At 44.1% G+C, this 26,695-nt stretch overlaps 1 protein-coding gene across 2 annotated transcripts; it reads right to left on the reverse strand.

Annotated features, from left to right (window-relative positions):
• Positions 1-563: 563 nt before the first annotated feature.
• Positions 564-25,215, reverse strand: LOC133119377 (NXPE family member 2-like). 2 transcript variants are annotated; one of them, XM_061229924.1, is made up of 6 exons: positions 25,148-25,215; positions 4,323-4,463; positions 3,172-3,824; positions 2,477-2,538; positions 1,806-2,024; positions 564-1,427 (listed from the first exon to the last, which is right to left on the reverse strand). In XM_061229924.1, exons 1-6 carry the CDS (start codon positions 25,196-25,198, stop codon positions 889-891), a joined length of 1,665 nt encoding a protein of 554 aa, XP_061085908.1. In that variant the 5' UTR covers positions 25,199-25,215; the 3' UTR covers positions 564-888. The 2 variants fall into 2 exon arrangements, with proteins under 2 accessions (XP_061085908.1, XP_061085909.1); XM_061229925.1 differs by having other exon boundaries at positions 4,400-4,463; positions 25,148-25,182.
• Between the last annotated feature and the right edge of the window lie 1,480 nt (positions 25,216-26,695).

A 26,695-nucleotide genomic window follows, 5' to 3' on the forward strand; every position in this document is an offset into this window, starting at 1 on the left:
AGTGAAAACAGGCAAAATGAATGAATGGGGAGACAGACAGACTACAGAAAGCACTACAGAAAGCAAGGGAATTAACAGGCGGAAATGCTGGGGACTTAGACATGAAACCGAGAACAGAAAACACAGATCAGGAAACTTTCCATCTTTACAGCACAGAGTGCTTTGCAAAATCAAACAATACAAGAAAGATTAAAACAATGGCAAGATACATTTAAAATTTTGCAACGGGCACAACATATGAAGCAGAAGATGCATAGGGCAGCCTGTCGTGTAGTGGTTGGGGTACATGACTGGGACCCAGAAGGTTGGTGGTTCAAGCCCTGTATAACTACGATAAGATCCGCACACTAACAAATTATTATGATATAATGTACTTACAAGGGAATATCAGAAGATATCCAATACCGGTTGGCCTGCAGCTGTGGCACTGGAGAGCCACAGGGTCTGATTCTGTTACACAGCAAATACAGTGCCCTCCGGGATGTTTCAGACAAATAATATTGTTTTTTTTATTTGAGTCTGTAGTCCACAATTACATTTGTAATGAAACAAATTACATGTAATTAAAGTGCAGATTCTCAGCTTTTATTAAAGGTTTGTTGTTTTTTTTTTACATACTGTAGAAATTACAGCACTCAATTACGATCACATCACAATATATAGAAACATTATATTTTCAAAGACATGGACATATTTACATCATATTGTAGTAGATTTGATTTTGCACTTGATAATTTGTTAAATAAACAAATTAAAGTAGTAGATTACACAGTTAATACCCAAGACTCATCATTGTTGTCGAAAAATTCCAGGATTTAAAAAAGAAAAAAACATTAGCCTTACCAAAAACATACAATTACAGTGTAACTGTTCAGAGAGCACCAACGTCTAATCGCAGAAGAACGACAGGGCCACAGCAATCTGATTTGACACGATGAAATTATCTGGATGGAGTTTCAGACTGTAGGTGGCCACAGTCATATCCCAGGCGTCAACCAGTGCCACTCTCATGTCCTCAAACACCTTCCTCTGGGCCAGGTTCTGCATGTAGCCATACCAGTTACTGAATCGTATCATCCCTAACTTGATGTCCCTGTTGTTCTCCAGCTTTATAAAAACTTGTGCCTGGGGGCAGCGGGCTTGTAACCTCAGGATCGCCCGGCGGATATTTAGGAGCCTTCGGATAAAGACTTCTGGGGGGGAGGGCCGGAAATGCTGACCAGTTCCAATGACCACGATCACATCCTCCTGCCCGCCACCAACTACTGCTATGCTGTCCAGGGCTTCAGGAATGGTGACGGACGCATTTACGGAGCTTTGGTAAGTGGCAACCCAGGGATGAGCGTGCCTTATCCACCGGATGGTGATGTTGTTATTGGCATCAACAGCCAACTGTAAATCAGCCCCTTTGAGTGTGAATTTCATACCTGAGAAACATTAGGTACAACTGTTAGGAACCTTTTGCCAAAGTGCCATGAAGTGGAGAACTGTCCTCAGTACCATAGAAACCCAAACCCACACCCATTCTGCAAGATTCAGGTCTGGACTTGTGGGGTCGTCATGGCACAAAGCACTTGGGCTTTAACTAGACATGCCACTCTGCCTGTCCAATACAATTTAGGAGTCAATATCTATTTTTGTGAAAATCGCATGGGAAATCAACATTTAAATGTGCACTGCTGTTGATCATTCAAATGTACATTGTACCTCTCGGCTGCTGAACAATAACACCTCTCTTAACCTGCCGTCAGCAAGTGCAAACACAAGCTGTTGTATTTTCCCCTTTCAGTTGTCTTAGTCATTACCTTTTAGTCTTTGTTCCAAATACTCAATCCACTGGCGTGCAGTGGAGTCACCCAACAGGTAGAGGGTCTTTCCCTTTAAACATCTGGTAACGGCATATTCACTGAGGAAGAAACCTGTCTGGCAGAAGGAAGAAGACCATCTGTTTGAAAATAAATATCCCCCAGGAAAAGGGGAATTCATTCCTGCCACACACTTCTTCGTTGACCCATATGTTGCACCTGAAAGATTGACAAAGGAGAATAGTAGTTGATGGTTGAACTGCCTCCACAGTGTACAATGATATTAAGGCATACTTTATTTTCACAGGCACCAAAGACATGAATCAAGCGATAGTTTTAAAGGGATAGTTTGGTTGTCATGGGAATTTAAGTTGATCAGCACAATATGATTGTGACACTCCCAATACCTCCATAAAAATACATTCCCTTTGTGAGTCAGAGAACATAGATATTCCCTTGCATGTGTATTGATTGAATTTCAAAGAAGGACTGCATTCATACAGCACAGTCTCAAAGCACTTCAACAAGAAGGCTGCCAACTATTGAAATGACAGGTTTTCTTTAAAGAACAATATGGTCTTCTGTCAATTTTTTAAATTTTATTCTTGATTCATAAAATTCGAAATTTGAAGGTATGTTAAGAATGACAGACATAGGCAAAAGGAACATACCAGTACAAGGAAAGACAGTCACAGGGTGAAAGCCGTTTTTTATTTCTATTCCAGAGTTTTTCCTTCAAAGTAAAATTATGAACATGTCATTTAGATGGTTAAACAAACTTTCATGACAAATTCAAGAGCTTCACTTCAACTCAACCACATTACTTCATTCAACCACATGTCGTTACATGACAAGAAATCGATGGCATTTGGCCGACACTCTTATCCAAAGCGACATACAGTTGATTAGACTAAGCAGGAGACAATCCTCCCCTGGAGCAATGCAGGGTTAAGGGCCTTGCTCAAGGGCCCAACGGCTGTGCGGAACTTATTGTGGCTACATCGGGGTTCGAACCATGAACCTTGCGGGTCCCAGTCATTTATTTTAACCACTACGCTACAGGCGGCCGTTCAGCTACATATATTTGTCCCAACCATTATGGAGCTCACTGTATATGCTGATCTGAATAAACAATCATCAACAACAAAATAATAAATACTTAAACCTGTTCATGGTTATATCTCCAAATCAAAAGCATAAAACACAAGGGTCAAGATGGAACTCAACCAGCATAAACTGAAAAAATACAAATTTCTAATTAATTTGCAAGTATGAAATAAGATTAACATACCGTTAATCATACCATACAATATTGGGTGCCATTAAACTAGCTCACATACAAAATTGTAATTTGCGGATGCCTTACATGTCCAACAGCTGAGCTTCTTCCTTTGTCAGACGAGGATAGCCACGGGGATAGACAGAACTTGCGAGTGCCAGGGTGTCGCAGGGAAGGGTCTTGGGCCGGTAGCAGGCATAATATTCCCCATCCTCCTTCTTCCTGTACTCACAGAGGGGTCTGTCTGAGCCCAGCCGTAGGGAGCAAAGAGACGTCTCCTTTTTCGCGCCGCTGATGAAGGTTCCTGTGTGTACAGCCTTATTGTAGTCCTGTGTCCAGTTTCTCTGGAGGAGTTTGACTGTCTCGGAGGAGTGGATCAGGCGCACGGAGACCTGCACCTCTCCGGGCCAAAACAAGCGGTAACGCACGAGGTAGGAGCCGTTGAGGAAGTCGGTGACGTCTCCCGAAGCGCCTGCATTGAGCTTTGGAGAGAGGATCCGGGCCTGAATGAAGTCCCCGCCATGGGCTTTTGGGTGCCCTGCGTAACTCTTCATCTCCACCAGCACACTCAGTGTATCCCCCACACAGTACTGGGCCTCAGGGTGCTCTAGTCTGACCACACTGCGCTCAGCACTGGAAGAGCTCGTGATAGACGTGAAGTTGGCAGGTGAAGCTGCCCATGATAATGCGAGCATGATTTCATCTACGGTAACTTCTTTGTGAGGGGACTCATATTGCTCCTGCAATGACAGAACAAATGGAGGTTTAGTTCATCATCATCTGGACACGAAAAGGTTTTTTATGACCCTCATGTATTGGACATAATGTTCAAAGGAACATACAAATCTAATCCCAAACCCCCACCCCTCCACAAAAGCTAAATAACAAACATAATAATCTTCTACATCCCTTTCATTCTCTACCCCTCTTGTCAAAGCAACCGCATCAATTATTTTCTAGTAGAATACAAATTTGTTGTATTCTTCCAAGCTTATAATTTTGCCTGGGCATTTCCTGTCCTTTGTCACTGCACTGTCTGCCATTGTGTGGTATGAACCATTCTAGTCTATTGATATAATTAACCTGTGAATAAACTTTTGAGAAATAAATATATATTCATTGTCTATCTTATGCTAGATTGTGTATGTTTTAAATTGAACTTGATACTTGAATTCTGAAATCCTTACTGTGAGAATGAACTGTCACCATATATTTGTGAGAAATGAAATTGTGGTTACCAATACTGATGTCCAGTTGTATAATTCGTAAACAATAATACAGAAAAGGCCCATGGCACACAGAAACGTGAACGCACATTTCATTTTCGAACGTGTCCAAAAATGATGCCCAACTGCTGATGGAAGGACCGTTGATGTGCTCTGTAGGGAAAACAAATAAAAATACATTATTGACCCACTAAGTGCTGGAAATAGTCCAACTGTCTTCATGGCCTGATGTACTGTCTCTTTGGTTATGATGAAGAAGCAAGATGAGGATTTGCGCCAAAGCAATCAGTCAGAAGTAGCCCTTGTACATTACACAGTCTGACAGAGTCGCAGAGTCCCAAACTAAAAACATAATATGGCAGCAATGTAATTTTTTTTTTAAAGAATGTCCCATGATTTCAAAATCAATCAAAAATGTGTTTGCATTGTCAGCACTATTTTGTGATCTTACTTTGGAAACTATCAACGATTTATGAGCAGTTGATCAGCTAGGGAGAGCCAGAGGACTACATTGTCTCCATTTATGGCCAATTTGTCTAACTGTGGACTCATGAATACCAAAACTCTTTGTTCACATACTTTTTCCAACCTATACTGTGAATGTTTCAATGATGCATTTACATTTTACATTTTAGTCATTTGGCAGACGCTTTTAATCCAAAGCGACTTACAAGTGCATAGGTTCTACCATAAGCAAAGCAAAGCATCACATCCAGAACTAGCAGAATACACATGAAATGCTGTTCTAAACATAGTTGTCATCATAAGTGCATTTTTTTTAGACAAGGATAGGGATATCAGAAAGGAGGGGCAGGGGAAATCAGGAGGGAGGACTAAGGTAGAGTTTGAAAAGGTGGGTTTTGAGTCTGCGTCGAAATAGGGGGAGGGATTCTGCTGTCATTCCACCACTGAGGAACCAGAACGGAAAACAGCTCGACCGCCAGGTGCACGTAGAGAGGGATGCATTCAATAGAGCCAAACTGCGACAAAACCTTACCATGAAGAATTGGGACATTTCTACATTCTTGACAGATTTGATCACTACACTGGCTACACTTTCTCACTCCACTATCAATTCGTAATGGTGACGTCATGATCCAATCTCTGGCTTGAGAGTCATGAGACTGTATTTCCACTGGTTTGAGCAAATCTATTATGATTTTAAACAATCCCTGCTACAATGGAATTATTTTCAGCAGGTGATTGACATTTATTTTTCCACACTTGAACACTGCAGAACTCACCGTCTATGTTTTGGCTGTCACAAGCCTGGACACCTGAGACAGTCCTGTCCCTCAACTCCTCAGCCGCCCCCTACCAATGTGCCCCTGTCACCCCCTCAGTTAAACTAGATAGCCCGCATTTGGAGAGGGGAAGTGTGGGCATTTCTAGTGCATCCCTCAATCACTCTTTTGACTTGGAGACCATATTCAAATCAGTTAAACGATCTTTGCCAGGCACTGCCACAGTCATCATGCAGAACACATCACGTTTACATACAAGTGACAGTTTGTTTTATACCTCTGTTGTTATTAATGGAACTACTACTGTGAGAGCCATGCTCGATACTGGATCTATGGCATGCACCATTGGTGAAGACATTGAAAGAAAATTAACTGATGCTGGTTCATTGGATTGTGGTGTTAAATCTGACACTGACATTGTTTGAGTGGGCTGTGGAGGAAAATTTGTTTATCCTAAGAAAGTCTGCGACCTCCGCCTTGACCTGTATGGATATACCGTCGTCGTGCCCACGCTAGTAGTGCCTGGCCAGACTGACGATTTGATTATTGGCACAAATGTGATGAAGTTTTTGACCCATAAATTGAAAAGCAGCAACATGTATTGGAAAGTAGTTTCAACTCAGGGCAGCTGTGGTGTTGAAGGCGACCAGGATCACCATGCTGGCGGGCGTGCATCAGTGGAAAAGTGGCAACCTCCCCGACAGAATAGGCACAGTGAAGCTCCACCAAGCAGTCACTCTTCTGCCAGGCCATGAGCATTTGGTCTGGGGAAAACTTCCAGAGAACTCACGTGGCCCACCGGGTTCCACAGTCATCGTTGAGCCAACTACGTCACAGGCAGTCCCGAGGAACATCCTTGTGGGTCATGTAATTACGCCATTATAGGGTGATGGGTGGATTCCCATGAAGATAATGAATCCGACAGATAAGACTGTAGTTGTTCGTAGAAATGCTAAAGTAGCGGACGTTCATGCCTGCATGGCTCTGTGAGCTTCCCCACCTTGTGTCAAATGGCCAGCGCATTGATGGTAACACACAAGAGCAAAGTGTCAGCATCTCTGACACATGAAAACTACATGGCCTCAGCGATCTGGACATTGAATCATGTGAAGTGTCTGACAGCTGGTAAAATAAGATGTGTAAACTTGCAGTGACGTTTTCTGACATTTTTTCCAAGAATAGCCTAGACTGTGGCGAGGTCAAAGATTTTGTCCACCGTGTCCATTTAGTGGATGATAAGCCTTTCAGATTGCCATATAGACGAGTCGCTCCTGCAGACTATCAGAAACTTTGTGTTGTCCTGAATGAGATGGAAGAGAGAGGGATTATTAGGAAGTCAACAAGTGAATTTGCGTCTCCCTATAGTTCTTGTGTGGAAAAGGAATGGCGATCTGAGACTTTGCACAGATTTTCGGTGGCTGAATGCCCGCACAGTCAAGGATGCACATCCACTGCCTCACCAAGAAGACTGTCTGGCTGCGTTAGGCGGCAACGTGTTTTTTAGCACAATGGACCTCACTTTTGGCTTTTATAATGTTCCGCTCCATGAGGATGATAAAAAGTACACTGCTTTTTCGTCTCCTGTCAGTCTGCATGAATATAATAGACTCCCTCAGGGTCTTTGCAACAGTCCTGCTAGCTTCATGAGGATGATGTTAAAGATCTTCGGTGACCAGAATTTTATGAGTCTGCTTTTGCTACTTAGATGATCTCATGTCATTTGCCCCAACTGTGGATGTTGCTTTGGAGAGACTTGAAATTATCTTCCAGAGGCTGCGGTTACACAACCTGAAGCTTGCTCCCAAAAAATGCTTCCTCTTGTGGCGCTCTGTGCGTTTTCTTGGGCATGTCATAGACAGTCAAGGCATCTCCACTGACCCTGCCAAAGTGGAGGCGATCACCAGTATGGCCAGGACAGATCTAATGAAGGCTGATGGGCTGATTCCTGACGCCAAGAAGGTACAGTCCTTTTTAGTACCGTGTGTTCTGCGTCGACTTTAATCCGACTCGTGCCCAATGGAGCGGCGTTAAACAATGTACAGTGAAGGACACGTTCCAGTCGGGGGCTGCTGAGAGACGTCGTTTCAGTCCATGTCTTGTGTGACGGTGAAGGGAGTAGCTTCTCGTATCTCATTTCCCCTTTCCTTGCCCCCGACACCCGACAATCGATCCTCCCGGGAGCAAGGCAACGGGTGCGCGTCCATCGCGGAAATATTCTTTCGGAAAGCGTGACGTACAACCACCGCCCCCCTCACTGTGCCCTTCCCCCCCTCTAGGCCCATCCCTTCCTTTTCCACTTTCTCCCCCCTTACAGACTCTGATGTTTCTCAACTCCTGCTCTGCCACCGCCCTACAACCTGTGCCCTTGACCCTATCCCCTCTTCTCTTCTCCAAACTATCACACCTGACATTCTCCCATTTGTCACCTCCCTTGTCAACTCCTCCCTGTCTTCCGGCTGTTTTCCGGCATCCTCCAAGAGGGCCCACATCACTCCGCTGCTAAAAAAGCCTACCCTGGATCCCTCCATCATCCAGAACTACCGCCCGGTATCTCTTCTTCCTTTCCTTTCTAAAACTATAGAACGAGCCGCTTCTACTCAACTTTCTTCCTTCTTTTCTAACAACAACCTGCTAGACCCCCATCAGTCTGGCTTCAGATCGGGCCACTCGACAGAGACTGCGCTCCTCTCCGTCAGTGAGTCACTTCATGCCGCACGAGCAGCCTCCCTCTCCTCTGTCCTCATTCTTCTAGATCTCTCTGCTGCCTTCGACACTGTGGATCACTCCATCCTCCTGTCTGCCCTGTCAGCAACGGGCATCTGTGGCACAGCCCTGGACTGGATTGAGTCCTACCTCTCTGGTCGCTCCTTCCAGGTTGCCTGGGCTGGTTCGTTATCGACACCTCGGCCCCTCGCCACAGGAGTTCCCCAGGGCTCAGTCCTTGGCCCACTTCTTTTTTCTCTCTACACTCGCTCCCTTGGCCCTGTGATCACTGCACATGGGCTATCCTACCACTGCTATGCGGACGATACCCAACTCTTCGTCTCGTTCCCGCCGTCTGATACGCAGGTTTCAGCCCGTATCTCTGCTTGCCTGAGGGACATCCAGAGCTGGATGGACAACCACCATCTAAAGCTCAACCCAGGTAAAACTGAAATGATATTCATCCCTGCTAATACCTCTCCCCATCTGGATCTCTCCATTTCCCTCGGGGATACCACAGTCACGCCGTCACCCAGTGCAAGGAACCTCGGCGTGGTGATGGACAGCAGACTGTCCCTTTCCGAGAACATTGCGGCGGTGACCCGGTCTTGCAGGTTCTTCCTATACAACATACGGAGAATCCGCCCCTTTCTCACCCCCTACTCGACCCAGCTCCTGGTCCAAGCGATGGTTCTGTCCCGCCTGGACTACTGCAATTCCCTCTTGGCTGGCCTCCCAGCGTCCGCCATCAGACCCCTCCAACTCATCCAGAATGCAGCAGCTCGTCTGGTCTTCAACCTTCCCAAATACTCACACGTCACCCCCCTGCTTACTTCCCTCCACTGGCTGCCTGTCATGGCTCGCATCAAATTCAAAACATTGGTGCTAGCCTTCCAAGCAGTTAAAGGGTCTTCCCCAGCTTATCTGCAAAAAATCATCAGACCCTACACCCCTGCCAGACCTCTTCGTTCAGCCTCCACAGGCCGCTTGGCACCTCCCCCTCTCAGAACCTCCACCTCACGCTCACGACTACTGTCTGTTCTGGCTCCACGGTGGTGGAACGAACTCCCCGTTGAGGTCAGAACTATAGAATCTCTCCCCACCTTCAAGCGCAAGCTGAAGACACACCTCTTCAAGCAGCACCTCTCCCCATCCCTCCCTACCTCCCTGTGAACCTTAATTGTTGTCTCTGTGACTTGCTTTGTGTATCGGTATTTTTAGTTGGCTAGGTAAGCAGTGTTTGGATAGTTAACTTTGGTAACTTTTGCTCTGTTTGTTTGTTTGTTTGTTCAAAAAAAAAAAAAAAAATCCGCCCCCGCCCCCACCCCCGCCACGTCTGTGACTGACGCTGCTTCCAACTCACGTTCTCGATTTTCCCCGTCCTCACTTACTTTTCCAGCCCCTCCTGATGGGTGGAGCGAGGAGGAGGAGAAGGAGAAGAAAAAAAGAGGTGGAAAAATAAGCGATTGGAAAGAGCAGAGATTCTCTCTGCGGTTTTATTTTCCTTCTGCGGTAATAGCGGCGAAAATAAGAACGACCCGTCAGAGGTCAGAGGTCGGAGGTCAGAGGAGGTCAAACTCTCCTCCTGATGTAAGAGGTAATTAACGTTTACAAACTCGCCGTCTGCCCAAGGGCCTTAATGAGCAGAATTAATTTGCAGGGAGAAAAAAATAAAAATAAAATAAAATAAAAATAAAAAACAGACCATTAAGGAGATGATCCTGCCCCCCGTGGCTCTGAGTCAAAGTGGCAGCACAGAAACGCATTCCACATTCAATTCATTTTCCCTTCATGAGCAAACGCATACCCCAATGACAACTTAATGTGAACGTGGACAAATGTAGTGAATGTATTTCGCGATAGTTTTGTTAAAAAGATTTCAAGGGCAGCAAAGGGACTGAGCATCATCACTTGCGCACGGGTCACGGCCTCCCGGGTCACCAGATCCAAACACGGCCCTCCTTTCTGGAATTTGGGAGGGGTGGGGGGTGGATTTGTGGAAGAGTGGAGCTGCGTTTTCAACACTTTTAGCCGGTCAACTGACTATTCACCAGCCTACGTAGTCAGCTACTCCAGCGACAGAGGGCTGTCGTTTACATGTGGGAAATCTCCAGGGCTGTCCCATGGTGACATCAATTTTTTAAAATTCCATCAATTACCTCTGATACGCACTGCACAGATCACTTGAATTCAGTTTGTCTTACACATCAGCTTGAATGCACTGCTTTACACAAATATGTATCCTCCATTTAGTCCCGTTGTTTATTTACATCTCTGGGAAGGACAACAACAGACCTGGGCTCAAACAGTAATTGTTTTGGATTCAAATATTTTTCTGTGCTCTGCTGGTCTTGCCTGGTGCATTTGAGCCTACAAGGATGTGCAGATGGGTGGGATTTACAAATTACATGACAGTTATTCAGCTGATCCTTTTATCCAAAGCGACTTAGTTGATTCAACTAAGCAGGGGCCCCCTGGAGCAAGGTAGGGTTAAACCACCAACCTTCTAGGTCCCTGCCAAGCACCTTAGCCACGAGGCTATTGCAAACATGTTTTAAAACATTTCTTGTTGTGCTTCTGTACCACATTATTTTAATTGGTTTATTCTGTTTGTGTTGCTGTTTTATGTTGGGCCTGATGCACCGAATATAATGATGTCTATAACTTTCTTGCCTTCAGCTTTTCAGGTTCTCGCAACATATTTTATTAAAACAACATTTTGTGGCTTTCAACCGTAACAGATACCAGGCCATGGGGCCCATTCACACCCGGAACAGAGCATTAACAGATACCAGACCGTGGGGCCCATCCACACACTGGAACAGAGCCTTAACAGATACCAGACCATAGGGCCCATCCACACACTGGAACAGAGCCTTAACAGGATGAACCACCCAGCAACCCAACATTAAACCCTACACTTCAGTTTGACACCCGTCTCAGACTCACTAGCTCCCCTTATTGTAGTCAAAGCGCTCTTACACCATAGGTTGTGTTAAAATTCCATTAAAAATATCTCCATCCCCGTCCCATAGTCTAATAACATGCCTCCCCGTATGCCAAACTCAGATTGCCCAATGAGACAGATAAGATGACTTATCTACGGCGGGGTGATTCAATATTAGCATTTATAGATTGTATGTTTGCGTTACGCCCGCCACAATCGAACCGCGTCCCCGCAAAGCGGGTGACAAGTGTGCGCGAGATCGCAGTCAGCATGAAGGCCAGGTTTACGAACACCACCAGCTTCCCCTGCCAGTTCACAGAAAAACCCCCAGGTCGTTCAAAATGTTCCCACAATGTTACCGCAAGGTTGCGCCGATGTTGCGGCCTGAGTTCGTCCAGCCGATTTAACCCTTTAAGAAGGTGTGAGGTCATAAATATGCGATTGGAACGTTCTCAACAGGACATTCTAGCGCTGATGCAACAATCACTCCTGGTAACGCAATGGGAGTTCTAGAACACTGAAAAACGCATTCCAAAAAACTTCCTCCTCTTTTATTGTCAAGTCTATTTTCTGAACAGAGTCTGAATCTTTAAGTTCTTTGGAACAGTGTGCTTTGAGTCTCAGGGAAATGTGAACAGCACAAATGCGACTAGAATCACGTCGGTTTTCATTCTGTAAAAAATAAATAGAGTCTCCAAACATCTGACAGCAGAAAAATACTGATAAAATGACTGGCTCCGTGACAACAGTTTCCCTGAAATGGTATGGGGCAGCCTGTAGTGTAGTGGTTAAGGGACATGACTGGGACAGGCAAGGCTGGTGGTTCGAATCCCAGTGTCGCCACAATAAGATCCACACAACCGTTTGGCCCTTGAGCAGCTAAACACCCTCATCTCCACATAGATAGTTCAGTACACAGAGACAGGCAGTGTGTGTTCAGTACACAGAGAAAGGCAGTGTGTGTTCAGTAGACAGGGACAGGTAGTGTGTGTTCAGTGGGCATAGCAAAGTAGGAACGACCACTATTTTTCCTGGAGGTCAAATTCTTTGAAAAGATTATGCATCAATCATATTTGTTGCATTACATGTTTTTGGCTTACAGCCAATGGGGTTTATTTTACCTTACCTGTGTAACCCATATTTAAATCAAATCAATTTAAATGCTTTTTTTTTTAATTTTTTTTTTTTATAATTACTAGGAATTTTTTTTTTTTCACATTTTCTTCTGTGCACACAAATACATTCAATGGGGGAAATAAGTATTGAACACATCAACATTTTGTCCAGTAAATGTATTTCCAAGGAGCCTATTCAAGTGAAATTTGCACCAGACTTAGGCATTAACTCAAGAAATCCAGACAAAAAATCTCAACATTAAAGTCCATATGTAAATAAAGTTATGTGTAATAAAGTGGAATGACATAAGTATTGAACACACTAACTGAAATTAATTCAATACCTAATGGAGAAGCCTTTGTTTGTCATGACAGCTTCAGGGCACTTTCTGTAAGAAGTAACTAATCGCCCGCAGTATTTAGTATTGCGAGTTTCCTTTGTTGTATGCTTTGGATCGTTGTCCTGCTGGAAGGTCCACCCACGTCTCATCCTCAGCATCCTGGTGGATGGCAGCAGGTTCATCTCAAGAATCTCTCTGTACATGGCTCCATTCATTGTTCCTTCAATGATATGAAGTCTGCCAGTACCACGAGAAGAGAAACAACCCCACACCATGATACTTCCCGCCTCCAAACTTCACTGTTGATATAGTGTTATTCGGGTGATGTGCAGTGCCATTTCTCCTCCAAACATGGTGTGTTGTGTGACGGCCAAAAAGTTCAATTTTGGTCTCATCTGACCAGAGTACATGCTTGCAGTAGTTCACTGGCTTGTCCAAATGTTGTTTGGCAAACTTTAAACGAGCTTCAACATGTCTTTTTTTCAGTAGTGGAGTCTTGCGGGCTGAGCGTGCACAGAGGCCAGGGCGGTGGAGTGCATTGCCTCCTGTCCTTTCTGTCACAGTTGTACCTGCTGCCTCCAAGTCTTTCGTCGTGGTCCTTGGCTTTTTGGCTACTCTTCTAAGTATCCTTCTGACTGAGTGATGTTGCTTCCACTTACTGATAATGCCCCCAATGGTGCTTACTGGAAGATTCAGAAATTGTGAAATACGTCTGTAGCCAATTCCATTTTCATGTTTTGCACCAATCTGGTTGCGAAGGTCTCGAGAGAGAGCTCTTTACTTTTACCCATCATTAGATAACAAATACATCAATATATTCTAACCCAGCTGACATTAATTAGCACAGATTGGAGGTAGAGTTGCCTCCTAATTAGTTATGGTTTTCAGCTGGTTCCTTGCCCTTCCTTGCTGTGGTGTACTGCTGCGGGCGATTAGTTACATCATACAGAAAGCGCCTTGAAGCTGTCATTACAAACAAAGGCTTCTCCATTAAGTATTGAATTCATTTCAGTTAGTGTGTTCAATACTTTTTTCCTGTTTCACTCCACTTTATTACACATAACTTTATTTACCAATGGACTTCAATGTTTAGATTTTTTGTCTGGGTGTTTTGAGTTAATATCAAAGTCTGGTGCAAATTTCACTTGAATAGGCTCCTTGGAAATACATTTACTGGACAAAATGTTGATGTGTTCAATACTTATTTCCCCCATTGTACATGGTAAATGTCTGCATTTATATAGTGCCTTTATCCGAAGGGCTGTACAATTGATGCTTCTCATTCACCCATTCATACACACACTCACACACACGAACGGTGATTGGCTGCCATGCAAGGCACCAACCAGCTCGTCAGGAGCATTTGGGGGTTAGGTGTCTTGCCCAGGGACACTTCGACACAGCCCGGGGGGGGATCGAACCGGCAACCGTCCGACAGCTCTCATCGGCCGAGCCGATGTCGCGCCATATACATAAATACTGTAAATAAAGGCCTTCATAAACAGCCAATGCCCATTCTGTCATTAGTGGGCGGTACGCTGACCGTACAGGCATGGTCCTGGACAGTTGCCATTGTTCATTTTTATTGTTGTTTTAGCAACTGCTGTACAAACACAGTTGTTCAGGGACCGATAAGCAGCTGGCCCGTAAAAACCAGTTAATCCAGGTCCTCTTTATATCTCCCTAATGATGTGTCGACATTACATTACATTAATGGCATTTGCCAGACACTCTTATCCAAAGCGATAAGCAGGAGACAATCCTCCCCTGGAGCAATGCAGGGTTAAGGGCCTTGCTCAAGGGCCCAACGGCTGTGCGTATTTTATTGTGGCTACACCGGGGATCGAACCACCGACCTTGCGGGTCCCAATCATGTACCTTAACAAATACGCTACAGGCTGCCGTTCAGCTATATATATTTGTCCCAACCATTACGGAGCTCACTGTATATGCTAGATCTGAAAAAACAATCATCAATAATGCAACAATAAATACTTAAATCTGTTTGTGGTTATATCTCCAAATCAAAAGCAGTCACTTACCTTAGCCATCACGCTACAGGCCCCCAACACGGGTGAATTCAGTCCTTCCTCATTCATGCTGGTATACTCGCAGGGATAGCCTGTTGCCAGAATCACAATGACTACCTCTCCCACTCGTCACACGCGCATTTATGATGAGTATAAAAAGATACGCCCACAAAGAGGTGGTGTGGTTCTGCCACAGTGGTGAAGAGTCATAAGAGAAATAATCATCAGACCCTACACCCCTGCCAGACCTCTTCGTTCAGCCTCCACAGGCCGCTTGGCACCTCCCCCTCTCCGAACCTCCACATCACGCTCACGACTACTGTCTGTTCTGGCTCCACGGTGGTGGAACGAACTCCCCGTTGAGGTCAGAACTGTAGAATCTCTCCCCACCTTCAAGCGCAAGCTGAAGACACACCTCTTCAAGCAGCAAACAATTAAGGTTCACAGGGAGGTAGGGAGGGATGGGGAGAGGCCATCCCTCCCTACCTCCCTGTGAACCTTAATTGTTGTCTCTGTGACTTGCTTTGTATATCGGTATTTTTAGTTGGCTAGGTAAGCAGTGTTTGAATAGTTAACAAAACAAAAAAAAAACAAAAAAAAAACAGGCCCTCGTCCTTATCTTTGTTGTACAGGTAGCAATTTAAATTGTACTTCCCTCTAGGGTCTTTGAGCGAACTTATCCCTGGTTATGGGTATGCACTTTGTTGTACGTCGCTCTGTATAAGAGCGTCTGCCAAATGCCAATAATGTAATGTAATGTAATGTAATGAGTCACTCTGTGTGGTGCTGTAGTTTCTGCAGTGTTTGTTTCTACCCGCTTTGGAACGGCCATGTGGAAAAAAGCAACTCGATACATCATCAAAACCTCCCCAGGTTTATTATACACATCAGTGTCAGAAAGGAATGCATACAACAGTATTCATTACGCCAAAAGACTTGATACAGTAAGTCCTCAAATTGTGTCCGGGATTCTATTTGAAGCCGGGCCTTGGATAATAGCCGGGGGCGTGGTCTATTTGGACAAATAAAGGCCGGCCCCCAAATACAAGCCGGGATAATATTGTCTACCAGTAGGGCTATCAGTCCATGAGCACTAGAAGACATTGTTTCGATTAAAGTCAATGAAATAAAAGAGCTCTTCTTAATATTTTATATTGTTGGTTGGTTTAATACTGTTGCCAATGAAAAGTCGTTGTCCTACACCATGGGTCTCCAACACGTTGCTCTCAAGCTACCAGTCACTTGCCGCCCCCTTCTGAGTAGCTTGCCAAAGGCTGAAGCAGTATACATTTAAACACAATTGTTGCCGCGAGGCATTCCAGCTTACGAATTTAATAATAAGTAAATCAGGCAAAATTAAAAATTAACTCAATTTAGGCTACCTGGCTACGTGTCGTGTCTAGGAAACGACAGAGTCCAAATCTTCAATTTGTCGAAAAACATCTTCACGAGAGAAAAGACGACACCACGGCAGCAAGTACTTCAGGAAAATCAGACTTTATTAGCAGCAGCGCATAAAGCTGGATCAGTTCTCCAGAACTGAACCCCGACTGTCATTTTTACACCCATTTTATACACAGTTACTCCTCCTACAACCCCTCCTCAAACCTCATTGTGGCAAATCACCCACACTGTTCTTATCTTAACTCCTCCCAAAGCTCCTCCCACAACGTCATTGTGGCAAATCACCAACGGTCCTTATGCTCTGCCAACTACGAACAAAGTTCAGGACTCCCCCCGTCCTCACTTCACCCGCACCTGCTCTTGGCAGAGTGGAGAACTACCAGACCTCATAAAGTTCTGGATGCCCCCCCTCGAACACACGTCATCCATACACGTCATTCTGTATCTTTCGCTTTTATAAGACAAACTAAGCAGCAGTAATCATTGAAAATATACAGACATACTAAACATTTGATTAATATTATCTTCTAATATTCTTTTCTAATATACAGACATACTAAACATTTGATTAATTACTCTCTTCTAAGTGAGTAAATGTACGTTGCATTCTTTGCTCTCATTTCAACAGTTTTCACTGTGCTTTCTTGCGTTTCCATAAGCTCAGCTATAATTAATGTTCTAGGTTCATTTGATTTGATAACAAGCAGCGTGATATATTGATTATAAGTCACTTATAGATACATTATAGATACAATAGATACACTTCTGGCATAAATCATCGAGAGTCCCGGGGAAATCAGCTGAACAGTCATATCTCGCTCTGTGTCCTTGGCTACACAGTTCGAGACGCCTCCCCCCGCCAGCTGGCTGCTTTTAAACACCAGTTACATATGGGTCACTGTGTAATTCTAGCACAATTTAGCAGTTAATCAGTTTGAAACTATACAGGGTACATATCATACTTTAATATGGATATATTGATACACTTTTAGCATAAATCATCGAACGTTTTGGAGGAACCAGCCTGCTCATCAAGGTGGGAGTCTGATTTTGACTTGTGATTGTTTATCATGCTTTTAGGAGGGAGATCTTTTGTTCTGTGAATATTCCCCTACATACGCAATAAGGTTTCCATGTATTTACAGCACAGCGCACGTTCAATGAATGAATGAAAGCGGCTGCCTTGGCAATAAACAGACGGGTGGAAATCCCGACACTCATTCAACTCCATAAAACTTAACAGTGAACCATCAAATACCCCCAGATTTCAGTGCCCATCAGTCCCAACATTTAGCAATAGAATCAAACAGTCCAAAAGTTAATTAAATCCCAAACCAAAGCAAAAATCTTTTGATAGCCTACCGGTATGCTGCTCCAAATGAAACGCATGTCTCACAATAACTTTAGGAGGAAAAAAAACTTGCTGTTATCTACGCTAATTTGTTATTGTTCATGAAGGCGTGTCTGGCAAGTTGTTATTTTATGGATTCTGGACTTGCATGTGATTTATTGTGTTTGAGAATATTTGCAATAAACTAAGTCTGTTAAGACTGACACAATGACTTACGAAACGGTGTTCCTGATTAGCCTACACTAATTGATTTCTGAAAAATTACAGGAAGTGTTGAACAGTGTTGGCCCACTTTAAGTGTAGCCTTTTACTTTATTTCTAAGAATAAAATTCTACAACAGAAGCCTAATAAGAAATACAGGCCTGCCTCGAATACAAGCCTGCCCCAAATAAAGGCCTGTGCTTTGTGCAGCCAAAGTAAATAAAAGACCCCGGCCATTTTTAATCCAAAGCGACTTACAAGTGCATAGGTTCTTCCACAAGTCAAAGCATCACATCCATAACTTGGAAAATCACATGAAATGCTGTTCTAAACATAGTCATCATAAGGGCCATTTTTGTTTTTTGTTTTTTTGGGGTTAGAGGATAGGGATATCAGAAAGGGGGCGGGGGAAATCAGGAGGGAGGACTAAGGTAGAGTTTGAAAAGTTGTGTTTTTAGTCTGTTTCGAAATAGGGGGAGGGATTCTGCTGTCCTGACAGTGGTAGGCAAGTCATTCCACCACTGAGGAACCAGAATGGAAAACAGGCGTGAACGTGCAGCTCGACCGCCAGGTGCACGTAGAGAGGGAACCATAAGGCGACCAGAGCTGACAGACCGGAGTGGTCTAGCTGGGGAGTAGGGAGTGATGAAGGACTGTATGTAAGGTGGGGCAGTCCCCTTAGCAGCCTGAAATGCCAACACTAGGGCCTTGAATCGGATGCGTGCGGCAATAGGAAGCCAGTGGAGGCCAATGAGAAGCGGGGTGACATGAGCCGACCTGGGCTGACTGGTGATCAGGCGGGCTGCAGCATTCTGGACCAGCTGGAGGGGCTTGATGGCACACGCTGGGACACCGGCTAGGAGGGAATTGCAGTAATCCAGGCGGGAAATGACGAGCGCCTGGACTAGGAGCTGGGTGGCTTTCTCCGTCAGGAGATGACAGATACAGCATATATTGTACAGAAAGAACCTGCAGGTTCTGGCAGTGGAGGATACTTGTGGAGCCAGGGTGAGGCAGTTATCAAGAGTCACCCCAAGATTCTTTGCCATACGGGAGGAGGAAACTACAAAGTCCTCAACAGTCAGTGAGAGGTCGATTGACGGAGAGGATTTAGCAGGGATGTAGAGAAGCTCAGTTTTGGCAAGGTGAAGCTTCAGGTGGTGGGAAGTCATCCACGCAGAGATATCAGCCAAGCAGGCAGAGATCTGTGTGGTGACTTGGGTATCGGGGGGGAAGGAAATAAAGAGTTGGGTGTCGTTGGCGTAAGAGTGATAAGAAAAGCCATGGGAAGAGATAACAGAACCAAGAGACATGGTGTATAGCGAGAAGAGGAGAGGACCAAGAACTGAGAAGACGTTAAGTGGACAGTTGGGAGCAGACCGCAATAAAGACAGGTGTTGAAACCACAAGAACTCTCATCCTTTTTAGAATAAACAAACAAGTTTATTACATGGTGTCAGAAGTGGTCGATGATGGCGAAGTTCCAGCCACGGGAGAGTTTTTGTTTTGAGAAACCAGCGGAGTGGCCCGACTGGAAGAAATGTTTTTCTCGGTACAGGATCGCGACTAAACTGGACAAGGAGGACGGCCCAGTTCAAGGGAGCACGCTGGTGTATGCGCTCGGTAAGGAAGCGGAGAACATTCTGAGCTCTTTCACCTATGAAGAGGGGGAAAATGAGGAACAGTTTGATGTAGTAATGGCGAAGTTTGATGCCTGTTTCAACCACAGAGTGCAGCGTGCAGGCGAGCGCGCAGAGACATTTCTCCGCGCTCTGTACGAACTATCTGAATACTGCGACTTTGGTGCTAGACAAGAAGAACACATCAGAGACCGGATTGTGGTGGGCATCTCGGACAAGAGTTATCACAGAAACTGCAGCTAATCCCGAAACTCATTCTGGAGATGACTGTACAGGAGGTGCGGCAGTCAGAGGAGGCGAAAGCGCAGGTTAACCAGCAGGGAGAGCGAGCCTGCGCTATTCAAGAAGTGGCACAAAAACACAGCAGCGCCACGCAGATTAAAGGACGAAGACCGCACCATAACGAGCTTAAACATAAAGACAATGACCGCAGAAAATGTGAACAGTGCGGCAAAACGTCACACAGCCAGCAAGACAAGTGTCCAGCAAGACAGTCCTCATGCAATAAGTGTGGGAAAAAGGGGCACTGGGAAAGTGTGCGCAGAAGCAGGCTGGTGAGTGAAGTGACTGAGGATGATGAACATAAAGGACATTATTATCTTGGCTCAGTTGACAGCACATCACAGAATGATGAGGAGTGGACAGTAAACACTAAAGATTGAAAAGAAGCCGGTAGAGTTCAAAGTAGACTTCTTCCTTGATGAGGGGCTGATTGTAGTGTTTTGAGTGAGGCTACATATAAAACACTTGAGCCAAAGAGAGTTCTACAAAAGGCAAAGAAAGTACTGAAGGGTCCAGGGGGTGGTTTGAACTGGGCAGTATGTGTTCAGTAGACAGGGACAGGCAGTGTGTGTTCAGTACACAGAGATAGGCAGTGTGTGTTCAGTACACAGGGATAGGCAGTGTGTGTTCAGTACACAGAGATACGCAGTGTGTGTTCAGTACACAGAGATGGGCAGTGTGTGTTCAGTAGACAGGGACAGGCAGTGTGTGTTCAGTACACAGAGATGGGCAGTGTGTGTTCAGTAGACAGGGACAGGCAGTGTGTGTTCAGTGGGCATAGGAAAGCAGGAACAACCATCATTTTTCCTGGAGGTCAAATTCTTTGAAAAGATTATGCATCACAAGGACCATGTCAATCATATTTGTTGCATTACATGTTTTTGGCTTACAGCCAATGGGGTTTATTTTACCTTACCTGTGTAACCCATATTTAAATCAAATCAATTTAAATGTTTTTTTTAACATTTTCTTCTGTGCACACAAATACATTCAATGGGGGAAATAAGTATTGAACACATCAACATTTTGTCCAGTAAATGTATTTCCAATGAGGCCATTCAAGTGAAATTTGCACCAGACTTTGGTATTAACTTAAGAAATCAAGACAAATCTCAACATTAAAGTCCATATGTAAATAAAGTTACGTGTAATAAAGTGGAATGACATAGGAAAAAAGTATTGAACACACTGAAATGAATTCAATACTTAATGGAGAAGCCTTTGTTTGTAATGACAGCTTCAAGGCGCTTTCTGTATGATGTAACTAATCGCCCGCAGTATTCAGGTGTGATTTTGGCCCATTCCTCTATACAGATTGTCTTTAAATCTTTAAGATTGCGGGGGGCCCTCTTGTGAATCTGGATCTTCAGATGCTTCCACAAATGTTCAATTGGGTTTAAGTCAGGTGTTTGACTGGGCCATTCCAACAAGTAGATTTTTTTTCTCTGAAACCAATTGCGAGTTTCCTTTGCTGTATGCTTTGGATTGTTGTCCTGCTGGAAGGTCCACCCACATCTCATCCTCAGCATCCTGGTGGATGGCAGCAGGTTCATCTCAAGAATCTCTCTGTACATGGCTCCATTCATTGTTCCTTCAATGATATGAAGTCTGCCAGTACCACGAGAAGAGAAACAACCCCACACCATGATACTTCCCGCCTCCAAACTTCACTGTTGGTATAGTGTTATTCGGGTGATGTGCAGTGCCATTTCTCCTCCAAACATGGTGTGTTGTATGACGGCCAAAAAGTTCAATTTTGGTCTCATCTGACCAGAGTACATGCTCCCAGTAGTTCACTGGCTTGTCCAAATGTTGTTTGGCAAACTTTAAACGAGCTTCAACATGTCTTTTTCAGTAGTGGAGTCTTGCGGGCTGAGCGTGCACAGAGGCCATGGCGGTGGAGTGCCTGCTGTCCTTTCTGTCACAGTTGTACCTGCTGCCTCCAAGTCTTTCTGAGCTCTTTCCTAGTGGTCCTTGGCTCTTTGGCTACTCTTCTAGATATCCTAAGACTCCCTGATCAGAAATCTTGTGAGGAGCTCCTGTGCGTGGCCGGTTGATGGTGGAGTGATGTTGCTTCCACGGATAATGCCCCCAATGGTGCTTACTGGAAGATTAAGGAGTTGTGAAATACGTCTGTAGCCAATTCCATTTTCATGTTTTGCAATAATCTGGTTGCGAAGGTCTCGAGAGAGAGCTCTTTACTTTTACCCATCATTAGATAACAAAAAAAAACCTTTTATACCCCATCAATATATTCTAACCCAGCTGACATTAATTAGCACAGATTGGAGGTAGAGTTGCCCCCTAATTCGTTATTTTCAGCTGGTTCCTTGCCTTTCCTTGCTCTTGGTGTACTGCTTTTTCTTAGTGTGTTCAATATCATTACATATGGACTTTAATGTTTAAATTTTTTGAGTTAATACCAACATCTGGTGCAAATTTCACTTGAATAGGCTCCTTGGAAATACATTTACAGTACAAAATGTTGATGTGTTCAATAATTATTTCGCCCATTGTACATGGTAAATGTCTGCATTTATATAGTGCATTTATCCGAAGGGCTGTACAATTGATGCTTCTCATTCACCCATTCATACACACACTCACACACCAACCAGCTCGTCAGGAGCATTTGGGGGTTAGGTGTCTTGCCCAGGGACACTTCGACACAGCCCGGGGGGGGATCGAACCGGCAACCGTCCGACAGCTCTCATTGGCCGAGCCGATGTCGCGCCATATACATAAATAATATACTGTAAATAAAGGCCTTCATAAACAGCCAATGCCCATTCTGTCATTAGTGGGCGGTACGCTGACCGTACAGGCATGGTCCTGGACAGTTGCCATTGTTCATTTTTATTGTTGTTTTAGCAACTGCTGTACAAACACAGTTGTTCAGGGACCGATAAGCAGCCGGCCCGTAAAAAACCAGTTAATCCAGGTCCTCTTTATATCTCTCTAATGATGTGTCGACATGGTGACGGTACGCAGTCGTGGGCAAACCCGATACGCAGTGTATTTCGATGAGACGGCTACGGACAGCTCAGATCCCCGCGGCCTATATTACTGCACACTGTGACCTCCGACGACAACTTTACCTGCTTGTTCCGTAGCAGAGGGGCAAAATGGATGTTGCTTTGTTCGAAGCGACATGAAGGATGGGATAAATACATTGACATGCACTTTTGTTGTCTATTTTCCTACATTACATTACATTACATTAATGGCATTTGCCAGACACTCTTATCCAGAGCGACGTTCAGTTGATTAGACTAAGCAGGAGACAATCCTCCCCTGGAGCAATGCCGGGTTAAGGGCCTTGCTCAAGGGCCCAACGGCTGTGCGTATCTTATTGTGGCTACACCGGGGATCGAACCACCAACCACGCGGGTTCCCAGTCATGTACCTTCACCACTATACTACAGGCCATTCAGCTATATATATTTGTCCCAATCATTACAGAGCTCACTGTCTATGCTAGATCTGAATAAACAATCAGCAATAATGCAATAATAAATACTTAAATCCATTTGTGGTTACATCTCCAAATCAAAAGCAGTCACGTACCTTAGCCTGTAGAATGTACCTTAGCTACAGTCCGCCCAACACCTTCCTCATTCATGCTGGTATACTCGCAGGGATAGCCTGTTGCCATGGGCACGCGACTTCACTACATTGCGCTTGTGTAACACGCACAAGCTGTGGGCCTATGTTATTCACACAGGGACAATTATATAGAATGGTAAATGGTTGGCATTTATATAGTGCAAATCCAAAGCGCTGTACAATTGATGCTTCTCATTCACCCATTCATACACACACTCACACACACCGACAGCGATTGGCTGCCATGCAAGGTGCCAACCAGCTTGTTAGGAGCATTTGGGGGTTAGGTGTCTTGCTCAAGAACACTTCGACACACCCAGGGTGGGATTCGAACCGGCAACCCTCCGACTGCCAGGCGAATGCTCTTACTGCCTGAGCCACTGTCGCCCTTATATAGGACACAGCAACAGTGGTGAGATATTACAAACCAGGCCAGAGTTGGTCACTCATACTTCAGCCTCAGACACAGAAAACAAAGAGATAAGAATGGACACCATGCCTGGAGGGGAACACCCAAATGAAGGGACACACGGTTAGATGGGCCGGCTGTGACAGGCCCTGATTACTAGTGCATATGAACCAATATGACTACCTCTCCCACTTGTCACACGCGCATTTACAATGACTATAAAGAAAGAGGTGGCGTGGTTCTGCCACAGTGGTGAAAGGTCGCTCTGTGTGGTGCTGTAGTTTCTGCAGTGTTTGTTTTTACCCGCTTTGGAACGGCTCCTTTTGTCCCATGCTCGCCATGTGGAAGAAAGCAACTCGATACATCATCAAAACCTCCCCAGGTTTATTATACACATTAGTGTCAGAAAGGAATGCATACAATAGTATTCATTACGCCCAAAAAAAGGTTTATGTATCCTTCTGTATCTTCATCCAGAGCCCATGGAATATCTTTTTACAATCAATTGTTCCAACAGGAAACCCACAAATCAGCCATTTTGAAGCTAGAGAAAGGAATGCTGGGATTTGTAGGCCAGCCTTTCTGATAGGCTGCTGGGTGGCTCGCCCTGATAAGCTGTGGTCTCAAACTAGTTGCCACGGAGGGCCTTGTCCATACAGGGTTTCATTCCAACCAATTAACGCTGCCTTAATTGTTTGCAATTACTCATTACTCATTTTGACAATACAAATAACACCTTTCACTTTATATACATTATGTGCAAACGTACCACCCCTAATTCAGCAAATCATTGAAATAATTATATAATATAATTATTGAATCAACTGCAAACCGTCTTCTTAACCCTTAGGTTTTCATCATCGGCAATGTAGCAATTTTACACTATCATATTTTTTCAAGTTTATTTATGGAATTGACCCTTTGAAGAACTTTTTGTTTAAGAATGTGTAAGGGTAATTTTCTTAATTTTCTTAACTGATTCTTAATTGACAATGTGCCACATGATTACAAATAACCTTTTAGTGTTAATCCTTTTAGTGTAATTACTATTAGACCTAAGTGCTAACTAGGAGTTTTTCTCTGTCTCTCTCCCAGCGACAGACAGCCTTTGACCTTAATGTCTCTGCTTCTCAGCTAGCACATTCTGGTCTTACAGCAAAGTCAACAAGGGGTATTCAGACGACAAAATACTGATAAATGTTCTTGGCCAGCTTCATGTCTTTTTGTTTTGGGAAAGCCCCTCTTCTGGAGAAGTTTGTATAAGAGTCTTACTATGTACCGGGAAGCTTTCTCACTTTGTTATCTTGGCAAATAAATGCGAAAGTTAAACTCCAGTTTAGCGTCCCAGTCGAATTAAAAACAAGCCTGGACTGATGGTCTAAAGATCTTTATTGCTCCAATTATCTTCATTGACCAACGTAAGAACTAAAACAGAAATAACGAACAGAAGGCAAAAGGCAAAATAATACATTAAACCTGTTAGCACCAGAAATATCCATCACATAACGGATCTTCAAACTACGTTACACAAATCATCAATCGAATAAATCCAGTTAACTTTACCTTGTTCGCCTTTCCGACCGGCGCTAAACTCCCGTTCCTCTCCCCGTTCATACTTGGCGTTGCATTAATGCGCCATTAACCCTTTTCGTTATCATTAATTTCCGTTCGATTTCTAGCTTTACTTCCTTCTGAAGTAAGACTATCGTCAAAATAAAAGCACTTAATGAATAACAAAATAATAATAACAAATACAAATTATGCACGTATGCTTAACTTATGCATTTGTTCACGTATTATGAACTTATACATCCACTGTGAATTGAGGCATTTTTAAATTAAATAATTTTTAAACATTGCGGTAATTTGCATCAAGTATGGAGGTTCAGAGCGCGCACACACACAAATGTTTTTTTTTCTTCTTCTAAATTCCAAGTCAGTGTTCTAAGATAACATACTGTGATCTTACACTGTAAAGGGTAAAAGAGATGCAGTTGTCCCTCTGAGTAAACAAAACCAAAGTTAACACAGGGCAGTAATTATAATGAATAATGAATAATTAATGAAAGAGAAATTATCTTCAGCCAATTAAATATGCTAAAGCTAGAAAGTATGTGTGTAGAGTGGAGGGGAGTGTGTGTGTGTGTGTGTGTGTGTGTATGTGTGTGTGTGGCTCATGCAAAGTGTGTGAGTGTGTGCGTGTGTGTGTGTGTGTGTGTGTGTGTGTGTGAATTGGAGGGGAGTGTGTGTGTGTATGTGTGTGTGTGGCTCATGCAAAGTGTGCGAGAAACAGACAAACATTGGCCATATCTCAGGTTAAGCCAAAAGCTGGGATTGGCAGGAACCATTATCTTTTTTGTCTACTGCAAATGTAAAATGTAAAATATATGCCATATGTAACATTACATGTCTCATAGGTAACCCTTATTTGTGTGCGTACATTATAAATGTACGAACACAACTAATCTGTCATTGTAGATGTCTCTAAGTTGTCTTTTCACTTTTCAGGGGAGTCAATACAAAGCACTGCAGTAAATATGATTAGGCTGGTTTTCTACTACATTACATTACATTACATTAATGGCATTTGGCAGACGCTCTTATCCAGAGCGATATACAACAAAGTGCATACCCATTACCAGGGATAAGTGCTCTGAAAGACCCTAGAGGGAAGTACAATTTCAACTGCTACCTGTACAACAAAGATAAGGACCAGGGCCTATTTTTCTTTAAACAAACAAACAAACAAACAAACAAACAAACAAACAAACAAAAGTGTGAACAAACCCCTTAACTAGCCAAACACTGCTTACCTAGCCAAACTAAAAATACTGATACACAAAAAAGTTAATCACAGAAAGACAACAATTAAGGTTCACAGGGAGGTAGGGAGGGACGGGGAGAGGTGCTGCTTGAAGAGGTGCGTCTTCAGTTTGTGCTTGAAGGTGGGAAGAGATTCTACAGTTCTGACCTCAACGGGGAGTTCGTTCCACCACTCTGGAGCCAGAACAGACAGTAGTCGTGAGCGTGATGTGGAGGTTCGGAGAGGGGGAGGTGCCAAGCGGCCGGTGGAGGCTGAACGAAGAGGTCTGGCAGGGGCGTAGGGTCTGA

The sequence above is a fragment of the Conger conger genome, chromosome 19 (assembly GCF_963514075.1).
Source record: "Conger conger chromosome 19, fConCon1.1, whole genome shotgun sequence".
NCBI lineage: Eukaryota > Metazoa > Chordata > Actinopteri > Anguilliformes > Congridae > Conger > Conger conger.